At 44.0% G+C, this 25,530-nt stretch overlaps 1 protein-coding gene and 2 long non-coding RNA genes across 9 annotated transcripts; 2 read left to right on the top strand and 1 right to left on the bottom strand.

The window, feature by feature from the left end:
* The first annotated feature begins 7,297 nt into the window (after positions 1 to 7,297).
* On the top strand, positions 7,298 to 8,361 carry LOC120696229. Its single transcript, XR_005684041.1, has 2 exons — positions 7,298 to 7,356; positions 7,784 to 8,361. It is a non-coding gene; the product is annotated as an uncharacterized LOC120696229 (long non-coding RNA).
* A 520-nt stretch (positions 8,362 to 8,881) lies between these two features.
* On the bottom strand, positions 8,882 to 25,439 carry LOC120694537 (lysine-specific demethylase JMJ703-like). 4 transcript variants are annotated; one of them, XM_039977682.1, is made up of 14 exons: positions 25,100 to 25,439; positions 24,898 to 24,951; positions 24,144 to 24,297; positions 14,375 to 14,709; positions 14,193 to 14,273; positions 14,035 to 14,112; positions 13,467 to 13,937; positions 12,936 to 13,160; positions 12,672 to 12,833; positions 11,747 to 12,115; positions 10,334 to 11,675; positions 10,005 to 10,108; positions 9,637 to 9,834; positions 8,882 to 9,405 (listed from the first exon to the last, which is right to left on the bottom strand). In XM_039977682.1, the coding sequence occupies exons 1-14, from the start codon at positions 25,346 to 25,348 to the stop codon at positions 9,136 to 9,138; spliced, it is 4,092 nt and encodes a 1,363-aa protein (XP_039833616.1). In that variant the 5' UTR covers positions 25,349 to 25,439; the 3' UTR covers positions 8,882 to 9,135. The 4 variants fall into 4 exon arrangements, with proteins under 4 accessions (XP_039833616.1, XP_039833620.1, XP_039833617.1 ...); XM_039977686.1 differs by lacking the exons at positions 24,144 to 24,297; positions 24,898 to 24,951; positions 25,100 to 25,439 and adding an exon at positions 16,731 to 16,769; XM_039977683.1 differs by lacking the exons at positions 24,144 to 24,297; positions 24,898 to 24,951; positions 25,100 to 25,439 and adding an exon at positions 16,477 to 16,528.
* LOC120694539 lies at positions 19,557 to 22,856 on the top strand. 4 transcript variants are annotated; one of them, XR_005683525.1, is made up of 4 exons: positions 19,557 to 20,462; positions 20,572 to 21,334; positions 21,414 to 22,476; positions 22,565 to 22,856. It is a non-coding gene; the product is annotated as an uncharacterized LOC120694539 (long non-coding RNA). The 4 variants fall into 4 exon arrangements; XR_005683524.1 differs by having other exon boundaries at positions 22,550 to 22,856; XR_005683526.1 differs by having other exon boundaries at positions 19,581 to 20,462; positions 20,572 to 20,663; positions 20,998 to 21,334; positions 21,414 to 22,840.
* Positions 25,440 to 25,530: the final 91 nt, after the last annotated feature.

Below are 25,530 nucleotides of genomic sequence, written 5' to 3'. Positions count from 1 at the left end.
TCTTGGCCTGGCAAGCACCCCCACCACCGCGCGCGCGCAAGCCGGCCGGGTGGCGGGCGGCGGCGCCGCCGCTTGCCCCGATCTATTCCACCCGCCGTCCAGGCCTCATGCGCTGCCGACGAGCAAGCTAAGGAATAACGTTCATGGCAACACGGGACAGCGACATGACCGATCGGGACGACGACGATGTAGAATCGAATTGAGAATGTAATCACTACGACGTTCGGAGACGGACGAGGCATGCGGAGACCGAGGTCGGGGGCTCACCACGGCGACGAGGCTGACGACGTCGCCCAGGCGTAGCAGACGGCGCGGGCCGCGATCACTGGATCACAGCAGGCGGAGCACACGCCCGGCGGTGCCAGAAGGCGCGCGAACACAGGACCGCCCGGCGGGGGACGGAGCCGACGGCCGCGGAGACCGTCATTTTCGGCCGGGGAAGCGGCGCAGAATCACGGCAGGTACGCCCCGAGGCCGGCGACGGAGACCCAGGTCAGGCCGTCGCCCGTCGGGGTCTCTCCACGGAGGCAGGGATGGCGTAGCAGATGCGGATCACGCAGGCGACGGGAAAAAGGAAAGGTGCGAGGATCAGGGCAGCTCGACCCAGGGTCGCACGCGGATCACGGCAGCGGGCGATGCACAGAGCTCTCGTCCGGGCCGGCGATCGGAGGCGACGATCGTCCAGGCGTTGAGGCGCAACAGAACCCGGAAGGAAAGGATCTGGCCCGTGCGAGCAGTCTAGGGCGGCGGCGATGATCTCGCATGGAAAAAGAAAATCTCGCAAGGAAAGAAATCAAAGCATCCGAACGGCTCAAAATTCCCAGAGGACTACGACGGACTCTTGGTTTTATTAGTTATGGAGATAGAGAAGAGATTAGGAGTACCACACATAGATTTATTAGGTAACTAATTTCATAAGTCGTGTCTTAATCACGAAACGAATCTATTAAGCCTAAATAGTCCATAATTTGACCATCTACTAATTGTGTATTAATTATATTTAACAGATTCATTTAGAACCCTAATTTTAAATTATACAATTAGTTTTATATTAAATTAGGATCTAAACATTCGAATCTCTAAACCACGATTCGCGCACCAAAAGGTACGACGTCGGCGTGCCACGTCGCCGGCCGTTCCCGACCGTCCCATCGGCCGGGCGGACGGTTCAGATCGGGCAAATCCCAGTAATTTTTCAAAAAAGCCCTCAATCTCTACCGAAATTAGACCGCAGTCCCCTCCCCCTTTCCCTCTTCCTCTTTCCCTTTCTCCTCCTCAACATCGCCGCCGCCGCCTCGCCAGCCCACCGTCGTACCCTCCGCCCGCCAGCCTCTGCCCTCCGCCCCGAGTCTCGAGCTTTCGGCTGGCCGCGACGTCCCGGCGCCTCCCGAGTCCGCCATCACGCCCTCCGCCTACCACTCCTGGTTCGCCTGCAGCTCTGACGCCCCCTCCCGCCGGTGACCCCTCCGCGAGCTCCCCCGAGCGGACCTCCAGCGCCCCCTCCGCGACCTCCCTTGGGTGGAGTGGAGGTTCGGCGCGAGCTCCGCTGCGCGGGCGGAGATCCAGCGCAAGCTCCTTGGGCGGGCGGAGCTCCGGCACGAGCTCTGCTGGGCGAGCCGAGATCCCGCGACCAGGCCGAGGCCACGGCGCGGCGGCTCCCGCGAGACGGTGGAGCCCTCTGCCTGCTGGCTCCGCTGCTGTGCCGCCCGTCGCCCGACGTCAAAATCTGCCCGAGTGAGGACCTCATCCCCACCACTTGCAGCGTCGCTCGTCGCCCGGCGCTTGCCGTGCTGCGGTAGCCGCCTCGTACCCCAGCTCTCGGGCCTCCCCTTCGCTTATACGCCGAAGCTCCTGAATCTGGTTATTGCACAAAGGCAAAGCCTTGCGGCTGGCCTCTTCGACGTTGTTGCCACCTCCTTGCATGCCGCTTGTGCTTGCCTATCCGGCCACCCTCTGCCTCCTCCAGCCACGCCACCTCCTCGCTCTGTTCTTCAGTGCCCCGCACTGGAGCTCTCCCCTCTGGTCCTAGGCTTCCAGCCTCGAACATCCAACACAGCCACCCAAAAGTGAAACCGGCCCGGGGGAAGTGCCCTGTGCGTTCTGTTGCTCACCGCCTCCCTGCTCAAAATCAAGGCCGCCGAGCTGAGCGTGGCTCCCGTGGCGACCCGGTGCCGAGCGCAAAGCAAGAACCGGGGTCGACGCGTGGTGTCTTATCCCCTCCACGGCTCCTCGCAAGCACTGAAAGGAGCAGAGCAGCATATGACGCTCATCCTTACCTATCCGCTCGATGCAAGTAACCCAACCAACCTCTTGGACTCTTGCCTTCGTTTGCTGTAGCGCTGTGGCCTCATTGCGCATTAGGATTTAGGAGAAAAAAACATTGGTAAGTTATGTGTGTTTGTTACGAGGTGCTATAAGATAATTCCAACAAGCAGTGCAAGGATTGTGATGGTGGCGACGAGGCAGCCAGCAGCCCGTAAGGTATTCGATGTTCTGCTCCAGCCAATCACCTCTTCATTTTTTTCATGTTTCCTAGACTATGAGTTCTCATTACATATTTGGTAGACGGAGTTCATTCCATGTTTTATTGTTAAGAAATCATACTTCAAACTCTCTAACAGCAGTATAATATAACATCTCTCTAAAGTTTAAATATAAATTTAAAGTGATCCTTACCTTCTAACTTTCTTATATATACTGCATGCACGCAACACGCTTCTAGCACAACATGGGGCACCCACCCAATCTCACTGTGTCTTAGCCACTGGGTGCAATCTGATTACAGTGTAAAAGGCTAGAGTTTTCATGCTTGAGCAGAAACTTAGACACCACATTGGATTGTATGTCACAAACTTTAACAAGACAAGTCAAGTCTGTCTGGTAGATTTCTGGTATGTTCAATTGCATATTGCAATTGACTCAGACTGTACCTTTTGTTGCATGATAATTTTTTAAACTGGAAATATTAATTTTTCAGATTCGAAGTATACCATCTAACTTTGTTGAACTCATTGACAAAACATTACTCTTCTTTCTACTTGTTTAACGGCTAGAAGCTACAGCTTCCAGAGATGTTAATGGAAGCCAGTGATATTATTTTAACCTCCATATGTTCATTATAGGTAATTCATAATTGACAAGGATTATGCTGTCAAGCATCTTTCACATGAATATCAGATCATCACACTTTGCCATCGTAGCAACAACAAGAAATGGCATGCCGGTTTCAAGTTCAACACAGATGGTACACACATTCTTCTATTGGCTTATCAGATTTTTTTCATGATAATGGGTTGCAAGAAGGTGATATTTCTATATCTGAAGCATCGAAGAGGCCAGACAAGGACCACAATGACCGTTAATCTTCTTAAAAGATACCATCCATCAGGTGTTTTTTTATACTACCAGCATGTTGTACCAGATATGAGCTTTAGGTGTAGACCTATACAGTGCAGTTCGCACTTATTCCTTATATGATACACTTTATACATGAAACAAATTCTACGGAAGGAATTACATCTTCTGAAATTTCTGTATATGAAGATACCGAACCTTGGTATGCGGTCTGAGTGTCTGATAAAGAACCTGTCTAGACTCTAGATAATCAGCAGAAGAGGAAATAGTAAAAAAGGTCGAAGCTATTCAGTCTGAAACCCCAATTTTTGTGTTTGCCAAGGGGTGTACTGGGGATTACAAGATGGTGAGTTACATAACTTGTTTTTCAACAATTACTGAAGAGTGCTGCTACACTAACACATTTGTACAACTGTGTTACACCAGAAGATCAAATGGTCTGAATTATAATTCCAAGGGTTTGGATTTCCTAGCTGTATCACTGTGACATCCCAGAATTTTAAAATACCAAGCAAGAAATATTAAACACATAATCATGCTTAATAAGCAAGAGCAATTCAAGTTAAACTTTTCTTTTGGAAAATAATATAAGTGTGTTTTTGTGTATATGAAATTTTGCACATAAAATGACAGGTCAAATGAACTATAGTATTCGAGGTTTTAAACAATTTGGCGAATTTTAAACAAATATGTTTTGAAAATAATTTCTAAAATATAGCTCAAACTAACTTTTGCCCAAAACCAAAGTTATAGGTTTTCAAAATATAAACAACTTTCGTGTTCAAAGTTTTTCGAGTTGCTACACAAAACTGGGACAAAAAGTTGATTTTCGAAGTGTATACGATAATTTCAATTGCATTCAAGTTTCAATTTTTATCTTTCAAACCAGTGTTCAAATGAAAAAGTGCCTAAAACAAAAGTTGTAAATCTCGAAATTTTGAACAACTTTGGTATTCAAGAGTTTTTCATTTGAGGTCAAGAAAATGGAGAAAAATTGAGTTTACAAAATGAAGTTTTGGAATTTCGAGTTATTTACGAGTTTGCCCTCACTCTATCTCCTTCTCTGTTTTCCCAGTGACGCCGTCGACGCCGAACGCCGAGGCCGCCGGCCGCGTGCCGCGCCCTCGTCGCCCCCAGCCTTTCCACGTCCCTGGTTCCTCCCGAAGTATCTCGGCCCCTCCACGCGGCGCCATCTCCCTGCGCGCACGCCGAGGTTCGACGCCGAGCCGCCACGACGAAGCCGTGCCGAGTCGGCCGACCGCGCATCACCCTCTACCCTCTCTTGTCCCTTCCATTTGCTTCACAAGCGAGCTCTCTACCTCCCCCTCTACTCCTCTCCCTGCTCCGAGCGCCGGGCCGAGCCTCTCACGGCGTCCAGAGCCGCCGCCAACACCATTAGCGCCGCCCCTCCCTAGGCCGCCGCGGAGCTCATCCCTCCGGCCTTCCTCGCGCCAACCGACCCCCCAGATAGCTCCCCCACGCTCCGCTGGTGCTCCCCGACCTGCTCGCCGCCGCCCAGGCCCGCCGGGAACGCCGCCGCCGCGGACCAGTCCGCCGCCGGCCGCCCCTCTCCGCGGCGAGGCCACCACAGGCCACCATCTCGAGCCCCAAGCCCCTCCAAAGGTAGCTCTTGTGCCCCTCTCGCTTTTCCCCAGTGGGGCCCCCACCGCCGGAGGCTCTCCTCGCCGGGAAAAGCCACGCCCTTCCTCCTCTGTTCCTCACCCGACCAGGGACCCGCGCTGAGAAGAAATAGAAATCCAGGGGGCTAGATGCAAAAGTTCGTTTCCTTTTTCTTTTGTTTTCAAAAACAGCAAACTTGTAAATTACATATAAAATCGTAGAAAAATCATAAAAATTCAAACTAAAATGTTTTGGAATCCTTAGATCAAAACCTACAACTTTTGTTACAGTCACATGTTCATATTATGTTTATATTTTAATCTAGGATAAAGATTAGATTAAATAGCACACAAACGTATCTCCTGTTGTAGTCATGATATAAGACTAGTTTTTGGACAGTATTCTACACCATATATTTATAGCTTACTGTAAAAATTTTAGGACATTTTGACAACTCTAGCTATAGGTTTCATTAGATCTTGGTTTATGCTTGTGTTAAATAGATTTAAATCCACAGGTTCCTATACTAGTTTTCTTGAGCTGAAATTTTTATGACAGTCTTACATTTGTTTCTAGATGCTATAGAAAATTTTTGGGAATTTTTAGTAATGTATAACTAGTTATTTTGTTTTATTCATGGATAAACTTTGTAAATAAAAAACCCTAGTTTCTTTCATTATAAAAATCTCATAGTTTTACTAGAGCTTGAGTTTGAGTAGATGAACCTGCATGCCAAGTTTGAGAATCAACAACTTCCTACTTTGTCCTGTAAAAATAGATCTTTAACCCAGCAAAAGTTGTTTAACTTATTATTCATGTTTAATCTGCTTCATGAAAATAGCTGAAAATTTTATTGTAAGTTGATACTTCAGTTTTGCTCCTTGCATCAAAATTTCAACCCCATGAGCTATGGGTAATTATAGTTTTGGACAAAACATGTTATCTTTAGTTTTGTTAGAAGAAATAACTTTTGTATGTTATGGTATATAATGAAAACCCCACTTTGATTTTATGAATTAAATTGTGTTAATTCCTACTCTATAAATGACTGCCCAGGAAATATTAATTGATAAGTTTCCTCTCCAAACTCACATCATGTTGGACCACAACTTTATCGTGAAGGAAAAATAATAACACCTAAATCGCTGAACAACTCGAAACTGTGCATTCATACATATGCATTGCTGCATTTCATGTAGGTACGATAGATGAACCCCGTGGAGGATGTGACATTGAAGCCGAGCCAGAAGACGGTGAATGGTGGACACATCTAGAAGATGGATGGATGGATCCCGATGTGCATGACCGAAGGAAAATGCTCGCCGAGCAGTTGTTCTCTAACTAACACTGACCTAGTGTTAATTCCAGGCAAGCCCCGGAGCATGTCCTTCTATTTTAAATTATGCAACTTATTATTGTTCCTATCTACTTGTGCATTTAAGTTACAGGATTTGACTGAAACCTTAGTTGCATGATCCTAGGTACCGATGCTTGAACACTAGTATGTGTAGGTCACTAGTTAGCTATGCTAATGGTTCGGTAGAAGTCGAGTGATTTCCGGTCACTCGCGAGAAATTATAGGAATTGGTTGTTTACTACTTGCTACCACTATAAGGTCTACGGGCGGGGTCGTGATACTCTGGATGCCCCGTCTGTTTAGTGAAAAGTGATAAGGCCGCAGTGTGTGGTAGTGGTGGTTAAGCGTTTGAACGTACTAATCACATGTCGAGAATATGGTAATCGGTAAGCTTAAGTACTGGATTGAACCGCAGCCGGAATATACTCCCCACCGTCTTGAACTCGTTCACATCTAGCTAATGGCGAGTACAGAATCGTCGTACTGCTGTACTTGAGGGCGGTGGGCCTGTTCCGTGAAGCGGGAATTGAAGGGAAGAGTTGCACGTGTGACTCTGTGAGTAACCACGTGACGTGTGTTTAGGTCTGCCTGGCCAGGTTAACAAATTCGATTCGAATCGTCCGCTTCTCACGGTTTGGGACTGCTTAACCCTTCTGCTACATAGAGTAAGAAGTGAAAGATGATGATGATGAATATGGTTGATTGATGAAAAATAATTGTTCCCACCATGTATGCTATTGGATAGATGCTTACCTAGAGTGGTTAATTGAACTAGAACCAGAAAGCTAAAACCTAAGATTAAGGATCTACTCTGTACTGCTTTTCGGCAAAACAAACCCCTCAAACCAAAAGCCTTGCATGTCTAGATAATGGGCTAAGTATACCCTTAGTCGGGTAAGCATTGCTGAGTATTAGTATACTCAGCCTTGCTTGTGGCTTTGTTTTTCAGGTGGTACATCTGAGGATGTGATTGATGTCATGTACGGGCTTCATCATGACGTCTTCTATCGTCGCTAGACTATCGTGTATTTTTCTGCTGCACTTGAACTTTGTTGTATTTTTTATAAATTCAAACTTGGTTTGTAATATTAATTCAATTTCATACTCTGTGCTGTAAAATTTGTGGAATGTTGCATTCTCTGGACTGCTTTGTCGATCCTGTTCAAGTGGTTTAATCGGGATTTTACCCGACAGCACTGCCGGATTACTCCGTTTTAAGTGTGTGTTAACCCTGATTGTCGTTTTGATGATGGTTAGCGCACTTAAGCCGGATTAATTTAGGTGGGACTGCCACAATCACCGTTTGACAAATGGATTGTTCGTGAGTGTGGTATGTTCAACAACTTATTATTTTTTACCATTTTACAAGGGCAAAAAATTGCTATTAGATCTCGGTTGTGCAGTTGAATGTTTCGATTCCTATATAACATTTTCCATGCACATCGCAACCAGGGCTTGAAAAATACTGGCTGTAAAGTATCTCCCACGCGAAGAGCAGCAGCTGATGCTCCGAAGGCTTAAGAAGGGCGCTGCTCATACTGAAGAGTGGGAAGCTAAACTCTTGATCAGAGCGATGGGTTGTATCATCTTGGTGGATGCTGGAATCAGATTATCAAAGACAAACACGCTGCGATAGAGAGACATCTGCCTGTTTGAACTGCTGAAGGAGAAGAGGCTCACCATGTATGTCCATATTATCCATGATCCTGCAAAGAAAATGAAGCGCAGTTGATCGGGGTAGGCATGAACCCTGTAGTAAATCAGTAATGCTTTTGTGATGCAACTTGTCATCCTTGTGGTTCTTCTCTCTTGCAACCTTTGGCAAGGAACTTGTGTCCCTGACCCTATTATTTTGAACTTTCTAATCACTCCCGGACCATGCTGCCACCACAAAGATATCTGGAATATCCCCCCCCCCCCAAATGGTCAACGGTTATTAATATCCTTTATAATTTTCATTAAAAATTATGTAAATTCTGATTGTTATTAAGAATTGGTAAACTCATTTCTTGATGTGGTTGTAAAAAAAATCTGCAGCATAAGCATATTTTATTTCTCTTATTCAAGAATTACAAAGTTCTCTCTTCTATGATTAACAGAGGCGGGCCGCCGGCCTACCCACCTCAAGGCCCATTTTAAAAGTTCGTTGTTAATGGAATTTTGTAGTAGTAAGCTTTCCCTATATAGTTCTACCTAGCCATTAAGTGAATAAGATGTTTATGTTCTTCTTGCACCATATATCCATTATGTTGCCTCCATCTTCTCCCTCGATGAACATACGATGAAAAATATAGCCCACACACTGGCCATACACGGCAACACCGCAACCATTTCTAGTTGATATCTAAATACGACAGCAACTTGAAAAAAAACAAACGAGGCCTAAGGCAGCTGCTGACGTTAACTGGTCCGGCACGTTTCTGATGCACAACCAACAAGTAAAAACTTGGTTCTCACGGGCCTTCATCCTGCAGCCTCGGTAAAAATATTTGGCTTCAAAAAAAAAAGTAGCAGAACTAGAAATGACTTGTTCAGCTAAAACAGCAAGGATACTACAAGAGTTTCGAGACAGGGAATATTTATCTCAACATTTAGGAACAGAACACGGTATGGTCAGTGGGTGAGGTGTCAATCATCTGAATCAGATAAGAACAATCAGGTGTGGCAAAATCTTATGTCATGGAGCATGGACACAAAGAATGTAAAGAATGGGCACACGGGCAATGGAATGAGCAAGCCTAACTCCTTGGTCCCGTCCCAAAATTTTCATGCAGTCAAGAGATTACAAGTCCTATTTTGGTTCGTCAGTGCCACTGCTTGGCAATCTCATCGTCCAGGACTTGGGCAGCCTGTTGCCTGGAGCTCTCGTCCAGACTGTTATTGCTAGTCAGTAGACTCCGCAGGGCTCGCAGCTCATCGCGGCTGGCTCGCTGGAACAGCCCCCTCAGGAGCGCAATGTGCGGCGGACCCTGAGGTGGCGGGATATGCCGACTGCCACCATCTCCGGCAACAACACGGGGCCTGGACCTCCAATACTCTGTGCAGATCCGATCTCTATCCTGCACCTCAATCGCCTGAAAGGAATTCAAATAATATCTCAGTTTGCACAGATTTAGTCAGACTCCAAAAATTAACAGAATAGGACAAGCTGCATAACTACATGGTTAACAAGCCAGGGAGGACAGCCAGCGTCTACCATCGTAAAATTATGCAACCCTGGAACAAATTTTCATTTCTCATAATGCTAGTGTGTTTCAGAGTTTCTCTTTCATTTCTCAAGACAAGTGTGTTTGAGATTTCCTCACCTGAACTATTACCGGTGACAGCAACCCAAACATTTCGAGACCATCAACTGATCCTGGAGGCTGTAGTGTAGGAAGGTTAGCTCTTCCCATGCTGAGTTGCTTCTGTATTTCCATATTCAGCTTCTCACGGACCATGCTCCAGCACTTGTTAGGAGAGACATTGATAAAAACTTCGCCTGGACAGTTTTCTATAGTCACCTGTAAATGCATCAACTGACAGATATAAACATACTGAAGAATGTAACACCCGGTACATATAAGCGGCCAGGTGAGCTCGGCGAGATCCTCACGCCTCGGTCCTCACCGCTGGTGGCCATGGGGTGTGACAAAGAACAGGTGCGCAGACCGTACAAAAAACTGAAACTTACCATAAACAGAGGTCCCTGCAGTCCAGCGTCTAATATTTCAGATATGTAGTAAGTCATTTGTGTTGGATCCACAATGCTGAAGTATTTCACTCTGCTTCTGAATCCTGTATTTACAAAGATAATCATGCCAAGGAAAAGAGCAAAATATATATCAAACTGCTGACGAGAATCAAATCTATGAGGAAAAACATCCATGAGTAGTAGTTTACAAACAACAAACATTCCTCTAGCATGAATATTGTCATACACAACATATTAAAAGCACTTAAGGATGGCAAAGCAGCTGCAAGACAAATGGAGGTATCCTGATTTGCCAGGGAAAAACAAACCTTTTGGGAAAATTGCTTGGCTTGAGGACCACAACCTCCCAGATAGAACAGCACCGATTTCCAAAAGTTCAACTGAGCTCTTGAATCGATGCACAACATTGGCTATGCGAGGACCCTTCTGTGGACTTCCATTTTCCAAAGCAGGTTGCACAAATAAAGGTGAATGCCCCCGAGCTTCCAGACCAGATAAAGATTCAGATTTTCTTTGAAGGCACCCATCATTTGGTTGCTGATTACAAAAATTTGGATGACCAAGATGGGCACTGCTTGAAATAAAACCTCCATATGTATTTTTCACAAGTGAAGGGCCTGGAAGTGGCTTTGAAGCAAAGACACTAGCTGATGCTTCCTGAGAGACAGTTTGTGCTCTTGAAACAGTCCTCATAAAGTGTTGACTTGATGCCGCACGAATCTGATTGCTATCTTTCTCTGTCTTCACCGAGGCATTAGTCTCTGGTGTTATGTCTATTTTATCCTTGTAAGAGTAACGCAGAGATGCATTAGTGTTAGATGTCATTAACCTATGGGAATTGATTGAGCTTTCCGAACTAGGCTTCATGTTGCTTCTATGATCAACCATTACTGGCACAGAGCCGTATGCATTTTTTATGTAATCACCAGAAGTGCTTAAGGACCTTGTCCCAACATTGGAAGAAGATGATTGACCAGCAGGAACTGACAAACATGGTGCTGAGTTTTTGTCGCCTCCAGGCCCTCCATTATACTGTAATTGGCTGGCACCAGTATTTAGTATAAATGCTAAATCATTCTTCACCCATGGCTCCTTTTGTGGTGGTACATTTCCCAACTTTAGTTGCTCTGCAGAAGGATCAGCAGTATTCATTTCCGAACAAGCTGAGTTCAGCATCTTATTTCCACAGCTTTTCTGTTCATTGCAAACCAGTGAAGGTGACAATGATACTGTTGATGCATGTGACATGTAGGACCTCCTGGGGCCATCAGTTGCTCTCCGAAGATTCTTCAGATCTTGCTCTTTTTCTCGTTTAACACATGAGCTCAAACTTAATCCAAGATGAGAGACACCCCACCTGTGAATGGCACTTAACTTCCCACCCAAAGCATCAGCTAAGATATTTAGTTCATTGACATCATAACGGAATAGGAAAAGTCTTTTACTCCAGTCACATGAGCAAAGCTGCTTCGCATGTATAAGGCAAGTATATTTCTCTGGGGAACATGGACAACCACAGGCAGAAAGATACAGATCATAGTAGCAAAATGCACACTCCCTATCTGCAGAATCATATTCAGCATCTATTTTTCTACATTGAGATTGAGAGCATATATCCTTTCTTTGTGTCAACTCCATCTCGATTCTTGCCTATGCAGGAAAATTATGTCAGAATTCACTGAGTTTTAAATGAAAAATACTTAGTTTAATTGCCAATTTACCTTAAGTGACTTGCATATGGTGCTGTCAGATCCACACATGCTTTTCCACCACAAGTTATCAGCAGTATTTCTCTTGAGGAAAAGAATGTCCCACTGAGCTCTTATTGCTTCTTTTGCAGCCCCAAGTAACAGCTTATCATGTGAAATAGTTATTTTCCGGGCCTGTTCACGATAAAGCACAACAGCATTCTGCCCAATTGGTAACCAATCTATCGGTGCCACATTAACAGCTTCCGCACAATTGAAACCACAATTGAAACCAGCATGGTATGCCCGTGGGAATGTCAGGACAAACTCTCCCTCATGCTGAACACATCGGTAAACTGGTACTCCTTCAGATTTAAGCAATGATGGAGAAAATTGAGTAACCTGCACAAGGTGTTGACATCTTATAAATGCACCCCCATGGCCCCATACATTTCATACGTACCAAAAGGAAAGCAACTCACGCAAACATCAGAAGCCTGTCCCACATATCCACCATCAGATCGTTATACTAAATTTTCATCTTGCACATATATTGAAACCATAATGTTAACCATCTTTACTTTTCACATGTACATTTAAGGTTTTACTGTCTATTGTACATGCACGTGTTTGATTTTAATGCAGTAGCATTTCATGAGGCGTTATACAGAAACCTGCAAGATTTCAAGAAGTGGTTTACTTGCTGACGCAATTTTTGGTCTAGGAAAGAAATATTGCCTTCTTCTTAACATCACGCAGTGCCACTTCCACAAATGTTCATTATTTGTAATGCTGTTACAGCATAACGAGAGGGAGGGAGAGAGGGAGGGAGGGAGGGAGGGAGGGAGGGAGAGTTCCAGGTTTTAGATTCAAGACAAGTGAGACGACACAGTAATGGTGGGTTATACCCTAAACCCTAGTTGACAATCATCAATCAAGAGAGAAACACTTACCATACCAGGTTGTGAAGCAAATCAGGCTGCTCCTCAAACAAATCAGGTAGATGTTTCCTCATCGCTACCTCCAAATTCACGGCATCCTTTCCTGGAACTCCATACCACATCTTTGGAGCACCCCAATGCATGTAGTTCAGAGAGTACAAATGATGGTCTTCAACATGCTGTCAGCAGACACCCAGACATGACATCATAATACTAAATTTGGATAATCTACATACTTATAATAATTATAAGAGAAGTAGTTGTGTTGACAATCATCATACCCAGCAAAATGATGAAAAGCACATGCCGACATATACCCAAGGGATCAAAACACCAGAGATGTCACCACCCTCAAATGATAGAACTGAACCTTGTAGTCTAGGCAAATTGTTTAGATTCCAACCAGATTCTGCATACTTATTCTCACCATCAGATTTTACTTCAGGAGAGAACTTTGGAAAACCACTACCAAAAGTTCCAGTCTCCAAATCGGCGCCATATATTACCTATATGAGAATGGGTTTTCTGACAAGTTAGAAGATAGAACAAATATATGTTAAAAACATCCCTAACAGATATAAGAACTTGCAAGATGCTACTACAGGCAACTCAGGAATTCAGGGTCGACAGACACAACAAAGCTGCACTGAAAAGCTAAAGAAACCAACAGGACCATGATCTAAAGATATCCCAAATTCTTTTTTTTTTGGGAACTCAAATTCAGAATCAGCAGAGATTGCATTTTCTAAAGCACAAACGTAGCTACAAATTGCAAAGGGCATAGGTACTCTATGCTAATAAAAGTTCTGTACCTCTATTTCTTCAGTGGGATTTTCAACTATGCGCCAATACTCGCCTTCAATATCTTCCACTGATGGTGGCGAGTCCCCACATGCATCTTTGTTAAAATACTGATCACTGAAATCATCCGCATACTTCTTAAATGTTTGTAGTGTAAACTCTGGTCCTGGTTCAAATCCAAACCTCTCTGGGCTTTGATGCATCCCAGTTTGATTGTGATTAATGTTCCCAATATCTTCCGGCTCTGAAACCTTTCGCCGCTTCTTCATCATCCCACCTCCTCTGCTCTTCTTGGATGATTTACGGTTTTGGAGCTTGTCGACCTTCTGTACTCGAGTAGAAAATTTTGAGCATTCCCATTTGTTCTTCTCTTTAAGAAGACATGGAGGCTTCCATGAAGGTGGTGGAACAATGCGACAAATTCCATATTGTTCAGCCATAGGCCGTATACTCTCAATGTATTTTAAGGTGTCCTTGAATTCCTAATTTACAAGATGGAACCAAGTGATTAGTTTATGCAAAACTAAACCTTGTACAGACATACGACTGTATGATATGATACCACAATTAACAAGGTACCTCCTCAGATGGATAGTAAACAGGAGCCTCCTCAAGAACAGGCCTGCGTGCACCAGATGGATTCCACCTAGCAACAACCTGCATGATGTAATGTGCATAAGCCAAGAAAAAACATCTCCGGAGAAGCAACTCCAGCAATTTAGCATAATTAATCGAACCTTTTGACAATCAGCACATTCTGCACAGCCTCGAAGGACTCCTTTTGGTAATTGTTTCCTACGTCTCACTGATCTTACTCCCTGTCCACAAAATAGGACAATATTGAGCAACTCGGTAAAATCACAGTACAAAGATTCAGGTTGAATTGCAGAATAAAGAAGGATCAATGCACAAAAAAAACCTTTTCTGGTGATTCAATTTCAGATTCTTCATCTGAGGTAAGGTCATAGAGGCTATAGTCTATTGGAGGCCTGTTACGAAGTGATTTCCTGCAACTATGGCTCCCAGAAGTACTGGCAAGTGTGCCACTCCTACAATGCGCTGAATTGGGTTCCAAAACTTTGACATCTTTCTTGATGCTCTGTGCTACTTGCACTGAACTAGAATGAGTACCACCTGGTTCGACATTGTTTTGGACACCATGCAATGCAAGGCCAACAAAAGGTCCAAATCCAGGTGGAAATGAGAGTTCAGGATCCTCATTCACTGTGGCCATAATGCATTCTGTTCCCATTACTGCATGAAGCATTCAAGTAAAATATTAACACTGCATGAAAGAAAGACAAAGATGGACAGAAAACACTAAATCAAAGATGAACCACAAACACTAAAGTTGACCACATAGATCTGCCTAACCAATCAAGGCGAACAGAAAACCTTGTGTACCTTTAGTTAATTAGAGTACTTCACATTATCACATTCACATTATCTCGAGCAAAAGCATTAAAATGATGCATTGCTTTGCATCAAACTTACAGATCAACTATAATCACCATACCACCACAGTTACACCCGCATCACTCATCTTCAACCTATATACCACCACTGTCTTTAGTAGTGGCTTATATGCTGAAGATGGGTTACAGACAGAGTTTTTTTTATGTGCCCCCCCCCCCCCCAACACACACACACACACATTGATCCCAGTAATCGATTCCTCTGCCCATCTCACATATCGTCAAGAGAGAACAATGCATCGGATGGGATGCATACAGGAGGAGGCGGGGGTGATGGCACTCCTGGTAGCAAAACAAGGCTCTCTGGACGAAGATAGGTGCGACTTGGTGTTGACGACCAAAATTAGCAGGAAACTCGGGAACTCCAGGTAAATGCCCGGATACTCCGGACGCCGGTTCGGACGTCCGAACTTTGGCCCGGATACTCTGGACCGATAGGTCCAAATGGAGTCCGAGTGTAATTAAAGAAATTCATAGATTTAGATCTGTAAAAGGATTCCTTGCGGGGCAAAACCTCCCCACCCTATAAATATAAAGGGTCGTGGCCGATTGAGGGTATTCAATCGATCAAATATACAATTTTTATCTTTTTATTTATCTTTTCTCTTTGCCCTAATCTTTTCCAACCTCGATATGTTGTTCTTCCTTCGTCTCTATGGCGTTTGAGGACGCCCTAGCTGGCCTGCCGAGCCTAGGGCAACCCAAGGTGCGCTTGCCCTGACGGGATTCCTCCCTCCCGAGCGTTCATTGGATCTTCGTTGAGCTCACCGGCGAAACTGGTCTGACCGGCCACCAAACCGGTCTGACCGGATCTCGTAGAGGTGCTGCAAGGAGCCCTCTGCGAGGTGCGTGATGAATCTCTCCTCTCCAGACGCAAATCAGAAGAGCCCATGTTGGGAAAACTATTCTTGTTCAAACTTTGCCGAAAATAAAAGTGGGAAAAAGTTGCACGGGTCATAAAACTTTGCCTGAATCAAATCGCAAGCATGAGAAGAAGAAACGCGAATGCACGCAAGCAGGCAGCAGATCTCCCAATGTTATGAAAACCTAAAGTACGAAACTACTCAGAAATCACAAAGAAACAGCAGCTGATCTTTCAAACACCATCTGGACGAAGAATCCGTACATAACCTTTCAGAGGTTTTCTAAAAAAAGAATGGAAACAAATACTTTAGTAGGCCTATCCGATTAAAAAGAGAAATCGACTACCACTCTGCATCGCAAACCACCACAAAGAAGAACAATCCGCACCTGACGAAGCCAAATCCTGAAGAAAATCGAATCAAAACCCACCAAGACACGGCGAACACACCAGGTCAAAACAATCAGGATCTGGAATCTTTTGGAGCACTGGGCGTGCGACTAGAAGATGTAGTGCGACTGGAAGACGTAAAGTGGTTGGATTGGTTGGCTTGGACTAGGGCGCTTCCAAAAAAAAAATCTGCAATAATCCCAGTTTTTTTTCTGCGAAATAATCCCAACCATGAACAGTTTTCTTTCCTATACCAAAATCTAGCATCTAGCAAGAAATTTTTATGCACTATACCAGGCGAATTAGCTATGACATCGCGAGACATATGCATCGATCTACCTTCAGATCTTCGTCTAAGAAATCCAACTTCAAATCACCTGCAAATAGCTATCATCTCACCAAGAGAAAATAAGATGACAATACCATGCACGCATATACACGGAAAGCATACACGCAAAAAGGAGAGGGGACTGCAACAGCAAGAATCAAGACCTAGAAGATCCCCAATCTAGGCGATGGAGAGGAAGAGCAAGAATGGGAGGATTTACCAGCTCTTGCACAGATCCGAGAGATGAGGTCCGGTTCAATCGTTCAAGTCATAATCATCGCCTCACCCGGCGTCATCAACTCATCATGCTCAGCCGTGCTCGTGAGGCCATCATTTTTTTTGCCACAAACTTTTCAGATCCAAGATCTTGCAGCAGCGGCAACAGAAATTGTAAGATTACCAGTTAATTTTTCTTTCTTTCTTTGCAGGGATCTGTTTGCTCCTGCCCTGAGCTCCTGGCCCTAACAGAAATTCCCAGAACCCACACTCCTCCACCTCCTAAGCCAGGTCAGGGCAGCAGCACATACACAGGGGTTATTATTATTTCTGTGAACAGATAGAACAGATAGATGTGCCGATCCAATCCAATCCACCACGAGAGGGCGGCACACAGACACAGCACACAGCAAAGGGAGAGGGGAATACTGCAGGTGCAGGACCAAATACAAGGGGCAGGTAGGCTGTAGGCAGGCCAGGATAAGTAGTGGTTTCTGGTTTGGTGGTCTGCTGAGTTTCAGCTTAAGAGATGATAATCATTCTATGGGTGCTGGTAACTGGTATTCTACATTTTTCTTCTACCTGCTGGTAACCTAAAGAAATCCAGCAGCACAACACCACAGAGGAGCTAGGAATGTAAAATGTATAAAAGCAAGGGGGTTGCTGGAAGCGAGCAAGAACGGCAAGCAAGCAAAGGCTTGCCTGTGCCGGGTCTCCTTTTGCCTTGAACCACGGGCAGCTTTGTCCTTGTTTGCAGTATTTTAGTTAGGTGCCGATACTACTTAGATCAGTTTTAATGGAAGTTTTATGAAAGATTTGATGATATTAAATATTATCATTTTTGTTGATATAATAAGAAAAGAGAAAGATGCAGTGGTTGTGGTGGCGGCATGAAACTTATGATTGCTATATATATGTGCTCCAAGAATTTGTAACATTTTTGAAGCCACATAATCGTGCGCTACTAGTTTTCTTTTTACTTTTAGCTGATGCCCCTCTAAAATTTTCATTTTTCGCTTTCCTTAAAGAAATATAAGTAATTTCATTTATTTTTTGAAAATTATCAAGTATTTCGATTTACAAGACCGGAAAAGGAGAAGAAAAAGATTCCCCACATGAATTAATTCATGGTTCGTTACGTGCAAAGCACCGTGTGGTACGCGGCTGCGATGTTTCGCCGGCGAGGCACGCGAGCGAGCGCCGAGCGGGTGGTGGGTCGGTGGGGACGTGGCTTCGGGTCCCGCCCGCGTCGTCATTACGGCGCCGCTTCCGGGGCTGTGTCGTGATGCAGTGCGGCCCCGTTTCCTTGCACGATAGGATTACCTACAATGCATCCGCAGCCCAGGATTAGGATGAGGATGAGGATTCGGAACTTGTGGCCGTTCCCGTGGTTTTCGTGGTCAGACAGCAGACCGTCGAGGCGTCGACGAAAGCGGGGACGGTGGCCGACGTATCAACACCAATCTCAGTGGGGGATTTCATATTAATATTTTTAAGATAGTTATATAAGCAAAAAAATTATGAAATAATAGTTGAAACTACCTCTCTCAATGCATAATTTCATGTTGTAGTTTTTTAGAGTCTATGTTACATTTAATTTCAAGACTCATACAGTGTTGCTATTTGTGTAGAGAGAGTTTTATCTAGATAAAACTAGTTTTTTCTTTTTTTTCTTAAATTCTATGTCATGTCATCATATAATTCTATATAACATACTAATTAATGTGTATGAAACCTCTATGAAACTCCCATAAGAAATGGCCTAATTATACAGGCCCACACGTTTTCGGCCCTGCTGTGCTACGCTGCTGCGCATTGGACTTGGGTCAAGAAAATGTGGGTAGGCGTGAGTGGTTGTTAAGAAAGAGATCAAGATGTCCGTGGGCCCACAATTGTACGCTTCTTGATGTTGGCCGGACAGGCCCTAATGGAACAGCAACCAGCCCATCCACTAAACTACTACTCCCTCTGTTCCAAATTATAGGTCGTTTGACTTTTTTAACCCTAAATTTGACTACTCGTTTTATTCAAAAATTTATGCAAAGCATCATTTCTTTTGTTGTGGATTGCTTTATCAATACAAGTTCTTCAAGAGTTGCTTAAATTTGACTATGTTTTCACAATTTTTTAAATAAGACAAGTGATCAAACTTGATGTAAAAAAATCAAACACCTATAATTTGGAATGGAAAGAGTAGTTAGAAATCACACGGTCCGTTATATATATTTCTGGGCCCGCGTGGGCTCCTCTCCGTCTGCTTTATTAGCAGGTTTTCTTTGATTTCATTGAGAGATTCACACACAGCAGCTTTTGATGACTGACGTCAGAAGTATATCTCAATTTCTATCTCTTTCTCTTCTCTGCGAATGATTCCACAGTCATCAATTGAACTTCTAATCGAAATCCAAATAAATTAATCAAAATCCTAATCGAAACTTGAGCAACTCGATCCGAATCCCAATAAGAACGCGGACAATCAATACATTGGTCACGGCACGACTTGTACACGGAGCGCAGGCAGCAGGCACTATGCTAGCAAACTGCTAAACATTGAAATAAAACCTTTGAATAATGCCTTGGAATACAAGAAGCAACCCATACAAACGTGGACAAAGTACTAGTGGTAACAAGACGATCTGTGCGGTAATCTATCTATACTATAAGAATTCATAAAAATTTAAACACTTCTCATCAAAACTATCCCCCGTACTCACCTCACAAACCTCATTTTTTAAGTCACGGAGGATGGCAGACTAAAATCGTCGGCATACCCGTTGAGTCGCGATCCCGCCCCCTTCTCCGCCGGTTTTTTTTTCCACCGTGCCCCTGTCTACCCACCCCTGCGTACCCGCGATCCGATTAGCCATCCTACTCCCGTAACGACGCCTGATCTCGCACGACACACCTCCGATCCTCCTGTCAATCCCGCGGCCTCCTCCCTCGCGACACGCTCCCCCACGACTCCCTCCTCCCTCCTAGGCGACGGCCGACGGATCCAGCAGCGGTGCCGGCGCCGGTGCCGGTGGCTCGTCTCCCCACTCGTGCGCAGCGGCGGCGGCGGCGGCGGCGAATCGGCCCTGCCGCCGCTGCATCGCACGGCGTTCGGCGTGGTCGAGGCCGCTCAAGGCGCCCACGCCGGCACGCACCGGCGGCTCGGCGTTGAGGACCACATCGCCTTCCATCCCTCCCTTCCCCAATCCCCTTCGGCCATCCGCATCGCGCCGCCCTCCGAATCCTCGCTCCTTCTCTCCACGCTTCCTTCCTCAGCGGAGGGCGAGCATCCAGAGCCATCGATAGGGGCTGAAGCGGAGCAACAGATGTGGTGGACGCGAGTTCCCCGTTCGCATCGCCTGCCATCCCGATCCTTGCTCCCCCGGACTGCGAGTAGGGGTCTGAGCGGCGGCGGGCTGGAGTTCGGTCCTACAGGAGCTTCTGCAGATGGATCTAAGTCCTAGCAATAGCCGATGCACATGCGGAAGGGGACGGAGGGTCCGCTGGCTGCGCTGGGCGTGTGACGATGCTCTTCGTGCAGTATTCCCAGCCAACATCCGCTTGATGAAATGCATAAGCCACACATTCCTAGATCTCCTCCCCCCATCTCTCAAGTGTTCACACGATGAGTTTAATCCTTTTTGCTATCTGCGTGTGAGCCGTCAACTCTGAATGTTACGATCTTTGTTGTGCGTAGGATAACTTGAAGGCTCTTGCTGATCCCTGCATCGATTGTGAACTCATGGTACGATGGTCAATGAACAATGCTTGCGATCTTTAGTTGGAATATGTCAGCTGCACATCACGTAGCATGCTTAACTGAAGCCTTGACATTTGCTTTCTCCTTTTTGTAGATCATCTTGATTGATCTGATCCTGCAGAAGACAAGGGCGTACCACCATATTCTGTTTAATAAACTTAGCATGTGGGATTATCTATTGACAAGGTATGAATCTATGATGTCCAGACAGATTAACATTCCATCCTCACTGGTGTTCTTATTGGCATTTGAGGCAATTAGTTTGCTAAATATGTAATTGGTACTGCTGAGCTACCATTTCATTGTTTGCATATGGTCATGTAATAGTTATAATGCACCTTTTTTTGTACGCCGGTGCATATACTAGAGTAACATGGTTCCTGGATAATGTGGAAAAGAATCTGGCCAATATATATATATATATATATATATATATATATATATAGGATATATTTATTCTGACTTTGTTTTCTGGATAATCCTATCTTTGTTTTCTGACTTAGTGGGCATTACTCTGTAGTATGTTGTTCAAGTAAGAAAGGAATATAATTCACAAGGTGAAGAATTCTATCACAATGTACCCATTCAATTGCCCAATGCCCGTGTCATCTGTTTGTTGTCTTCTCAGGTTAGTGGATATGCCTGTAAGACAACTAGCATCAAAGATGGTGTAAATCAGTTTGATCTCCAGCAGAGGAAGCAGTAGCTTGTTTTCAGGCATTGGTTGACTTTCTATGCTCCCTTATGAACAGCAATGATGATGGAAGAATAATTGTTGCAAAGCAAAAGCTCAATCAACAATCTGAAGAAGCATATCTTAAATTTGTGATGCTTTGTGCGGAAAAATATTTTCAGAGGTACTATACCTTGACATTTTGTGTTGCTGAAAGGATATGCCGTAGCTACTTATGAGTTTTTGTTCATTACCTGTTGCAGGTCACTCGAGATGCTTATGTTGTTATCCTGGCTGGTGGAAACCTCCAGCCTATTGAAGAAACTAGGCTACGCTTGTGTCCAAGCTTACCACCAGCTGATATAAAATTCTTTCAGGCAAGTATAAAATTTCACAAGCCCTGAATTTTGCTTTCTTAACAGTTCTTGTTGGTGTTAATTTCTGGTTCTTGCCTATGAGTGTGTTGGAACAACTGGTTATTGCATGAGCAGCATGCATTATTACAATTGGTCACTTCTTTTTACCTGTACCTATCACCAGCTGGTTCTTTCTTATATGGTTCTCTGAAAGTGCTAAATTTTGTAAGATTCAGGTTTTTTCTGTGGTTACATGATCTTTATTTTATTTCAAGGTTTACTCTTAGATGTACAATATTTATTTGGTTTAGGATTTATTCTTATTTCAGAATTGTTATTTATATTTCAGGTTCTCCAGTGTAGATTTTTTTTTTCTGCTATACAGTGTGTAACTGATGTAAAATATATCAATGTATTTTAGTGTCATGAATTTTTTTAAGTTCCGTATTAGGCCTCCAATGGATAGCAACATGGAGTGGAGGATAGAGGAAGGCAAAAGGCAGCTCGCTAAAAAATATTTCTTGTGTTGTTTGTCGATGAATTATATTACTACTAGATTCTTCTATTTTTCCTTCATAATCTTATTGAGGTCAATTCAGTAATAGAATATGCCTGGTATGATAAGAATTTTTTTTGGTGATTTAAATAGCTGAACTTTTATATTTGATTCATCAAAACTACTACACACGGTTTCTTAGTATAAATGAAGCCCTAATTTATTTATAGAAAAATTCAGGCATTGAACCCAGTCTATTTAAGGTTCAAGCATTTATAGAAAAACTACTACACCTGAATTAAGGTTCGGGAGGCACACTTTGCTAATGTGCAGATTCATAGCAAGGTTGTGAAACATGTAATTTTAAACCCAATCTATTTAAATCAGGTTCTCCCAATTATTTACATGGATTATTTTTCTGCCCCTATATTTTAGAATCTTACCCTATTGTCAAAGAGGTCTACTGTCTAATAGGTATGCTATCAAACATATTAGTTTCAAATTGTAGCTTTTGAATTAGTTTCTAATTTCTGTATTGGATATCTAGACCAATATTTTTCAGATGTCATGGCAAGGAGGGGTCAAGGTCTGGTGCTACTGCCAGGACATCATATTAGATTGTAATTTCAGTGACATCATGTAGTGTGATGTGAGAAATGTCTTCTTCATCCATTGCCATGGATGGATGGCAGACCAAAAGGCAGTACTCGTGGTGTTGTAACACTTTTATAATGTTCTATCCAATTCAAGCTTTTAAATTTATTACTTTGCGAGAAACCAAACTACCGAGTTGTACTCACATTTTCTTATCCCAAAGAAGGAACCAAGTTGAACAAGATTCCTCTTCTCCGTCATTTAAACATTTGTTGATTGTTATGTGCGTGGATTTGTTGGATGGACACAACACACAACTTTATTAAAGATACATATGATATAATGTGTGGATGAAAATAATTATGGTATGGATTATGATTTAAGCTAAATTGTTGGTTAATTAATCTAAATATCTTGTTTCCTAGGTTGTTTATATAATTGTCACATATCAATCACTGCTTTAAATATAAAGTGGTTATTTTCTGAATTTTTTAAAATATGTGCATGCCGCATGTGGACCTATGCTAGAAATCTTTTGATTTTAAAACATGTGCGTGCTGCACATGGGCACTGCTAGTAGGGAATAAAGAGGAGCGAAGAACGGAGTCATGTAGACTTCTTGCCTTGCAACAGTGACCTAAGATCTAGCATTTAGGCCTTCTAATTAATATTGTTTAATTTTCTTGGGGATTTTCCCTCTTCTGTACTCTAGCCCATCGGGCTCCTCCTGCTTTTTAATATAACAGGCAGATCTCCTGCCGGTTCGTTTCAAAAAAAAAAAAAGATCTAGCATTAGTATATCAGCAAAAGCCTCTCCAAACAAACTAGCTAAAGCCCATGAGAAAGGAAGCACTAGTACACTGGCACTAAGCCCGAGCTCCATGAGATGGAACACTGGAAATTTGGGTTGCAAAACTCTCCAGGGCTCCCGGCAAGTCTGCAACACAGATGATGGTGGAAATTGAACCGTGTGCTTATTCATGTGACATCTGACGCTGAACTCATGGGATAACATCACTTATATTCAGTATCAACTATGTTTGGCTTCACCTTACTCTATGAATAAAAAAAATAGTATTAGTGGAGTTCACAGTACATAAGATGTTTCAAAACGCTAAAGAAGCTGTTGCAGTAACTGTGAATTCCAAACATACTTCAACCTAAAAAAACTTGACTTCTTTCCGTAACTATATGCCTATATGCTAGGAATGTGTATTTAAGAATTCAGATATGAAACATGGAAATGTTGCATTGTTCAATTGAATTAGGATACTCATCTAATAGATTGATATACTTCTAACCAAATTATAGCAAGCTGACTCTTTTCTGATCTACTCAGTACAATGATTCTGAAACATGGTCTATAGATCCTAGAACTTCAAATTTCCAAGGAAATATCTGCATTGCAATCAGTCTTTGAAATGGTAATTTCCATAGCTGAAAAATGAAGACAGCAAGAACTTTGTAGTGTAAGGATTCAAATAACTCAATTTATTCATTGGCCACCGCAAGGATAGGGGGAAAACACATGGCTGTTACCTAATTACCTTGCAGCCGAGACTCAAATCCACAAGTGCCGAGGTGTTTAGCAAGTTTCTCTCCACACTGCTTCTGCCAATTATCTGATGCCCGAGCTTCAGCTGTTGTCCACACAACTGCATTTGCTTCCTTAAAATCAACGGTAGCAGATGTAACCTCTGGCTGCAAAGGCAAGTGTCCCAAGGTGATGAGTAAAAGCATATTAAAAAGGAGATGGAGAAAAGGTATATTATGTTTAGAGAAGTAGGGTAACTACAGAAGCAAACATAAAAAAACAACTGATCAGATAATTGTTCAGCCAAAAGCCTAAAGGTCGACAGTGCCCCAGCAACAAAAAAAACTTTTCCTAACTAAGCATCCTAAACTTTTGTATCCTCTGAAGCTGTGTAGCATATGATAAAAAAAAAACAAGTACAAGAAGCATGGTATTGAACTTGTCTTTGATGAATCCCTAATGTACTGGAGTTGCAGGTTGAAACCATTTCACGGCGGTGCATGGAATGGTGCACTGGGGCTACTCAGCCTAACAGAGTAACAGTAACAGCAAAGAAAGATAAGAAGGTATGATCTACATTCGGTAGTTAGCTACTTAAATATCTCTGATTGTTCTTCACTTTTCATCCTCACGCATTAGAAGAAAGCAAACCAATAATCTTGCTCCAGTTTCTTCTAGTCCTCAATCCTCATATCCCCCATTCCCCCCTTAATTCTTAGCGCAAACAACTAGGAGATAGAAAGGAATTAAGGAAGGGGGATGCATACTTGACTCTCCAGAATCCGCTTCACGCTCGCCGCGCACCCGTCGCACATCATACCCTGCAAACAAGAGCCAGGCAAGAGCACATCACAGTCACAGACCTGAGCTTGCTAACCAACCATCGAGATCGAACAGGCGATTCGAGAAGAGGGCACGAAGGGGAGGGGAGCTTCGAATTCGAGTAGGGATTCGATCATAAGGATGTACCTGGACACTGAGCAGGATGGCCTCAGATCCGCCATCTGCTGCCTCCCCAGTCGCTGCGGCGGCGGAGACCAAGGAGCCAACGCCGGCGTACACGCGGCCGCGGCGGGAAAATAGGACGACGCGGCCTCTGCCGTAGGAGAAGGGAATGGAGGCGGGGCGGCGAGCTCTGGTGGGGGCAGGGGAGAGGGGTTTGGAACGGGAGCGAGAGGTTAGTAGCGGTAATGGTGCGATTAGCGCGGTAGACTCCATTACTTACTCCGATCTCTCGCCTCGCCTGCGCGAGGGGGAAGAGGGGCTTATCCGATTCGGCTTTGTCTTTCGAGGGGAGGGAATGAACTGCCACGTCATCGATTGTATGTTGGGCCCGCTTGTCACGCTATTCTTGTGGCCCCGAATGGCAGTGAGTCATGGTGCATAGTTGCTCAACAAAG

This window comes from Panicum virgatum, chromosome 2K (assembly GCF_016808335.1).
Source record: "Panicum virgatum strain AP13 chromosome 2K, P.virgatum_v5, whole genome shotgun sequence".
Taxonomy (NCBI): domain Eukaryota; kingdom Viridiplantae; phylum Streptophyta; class Magnoliopsida; order Poales; family Poaceae; genus Panicum; species Panicum virgatum.
The sequence above is the reverse complement of the archived record's forward strand: the minus strand, read 5'-3'. Positions and strand labels throughout refer to the sequence as shown.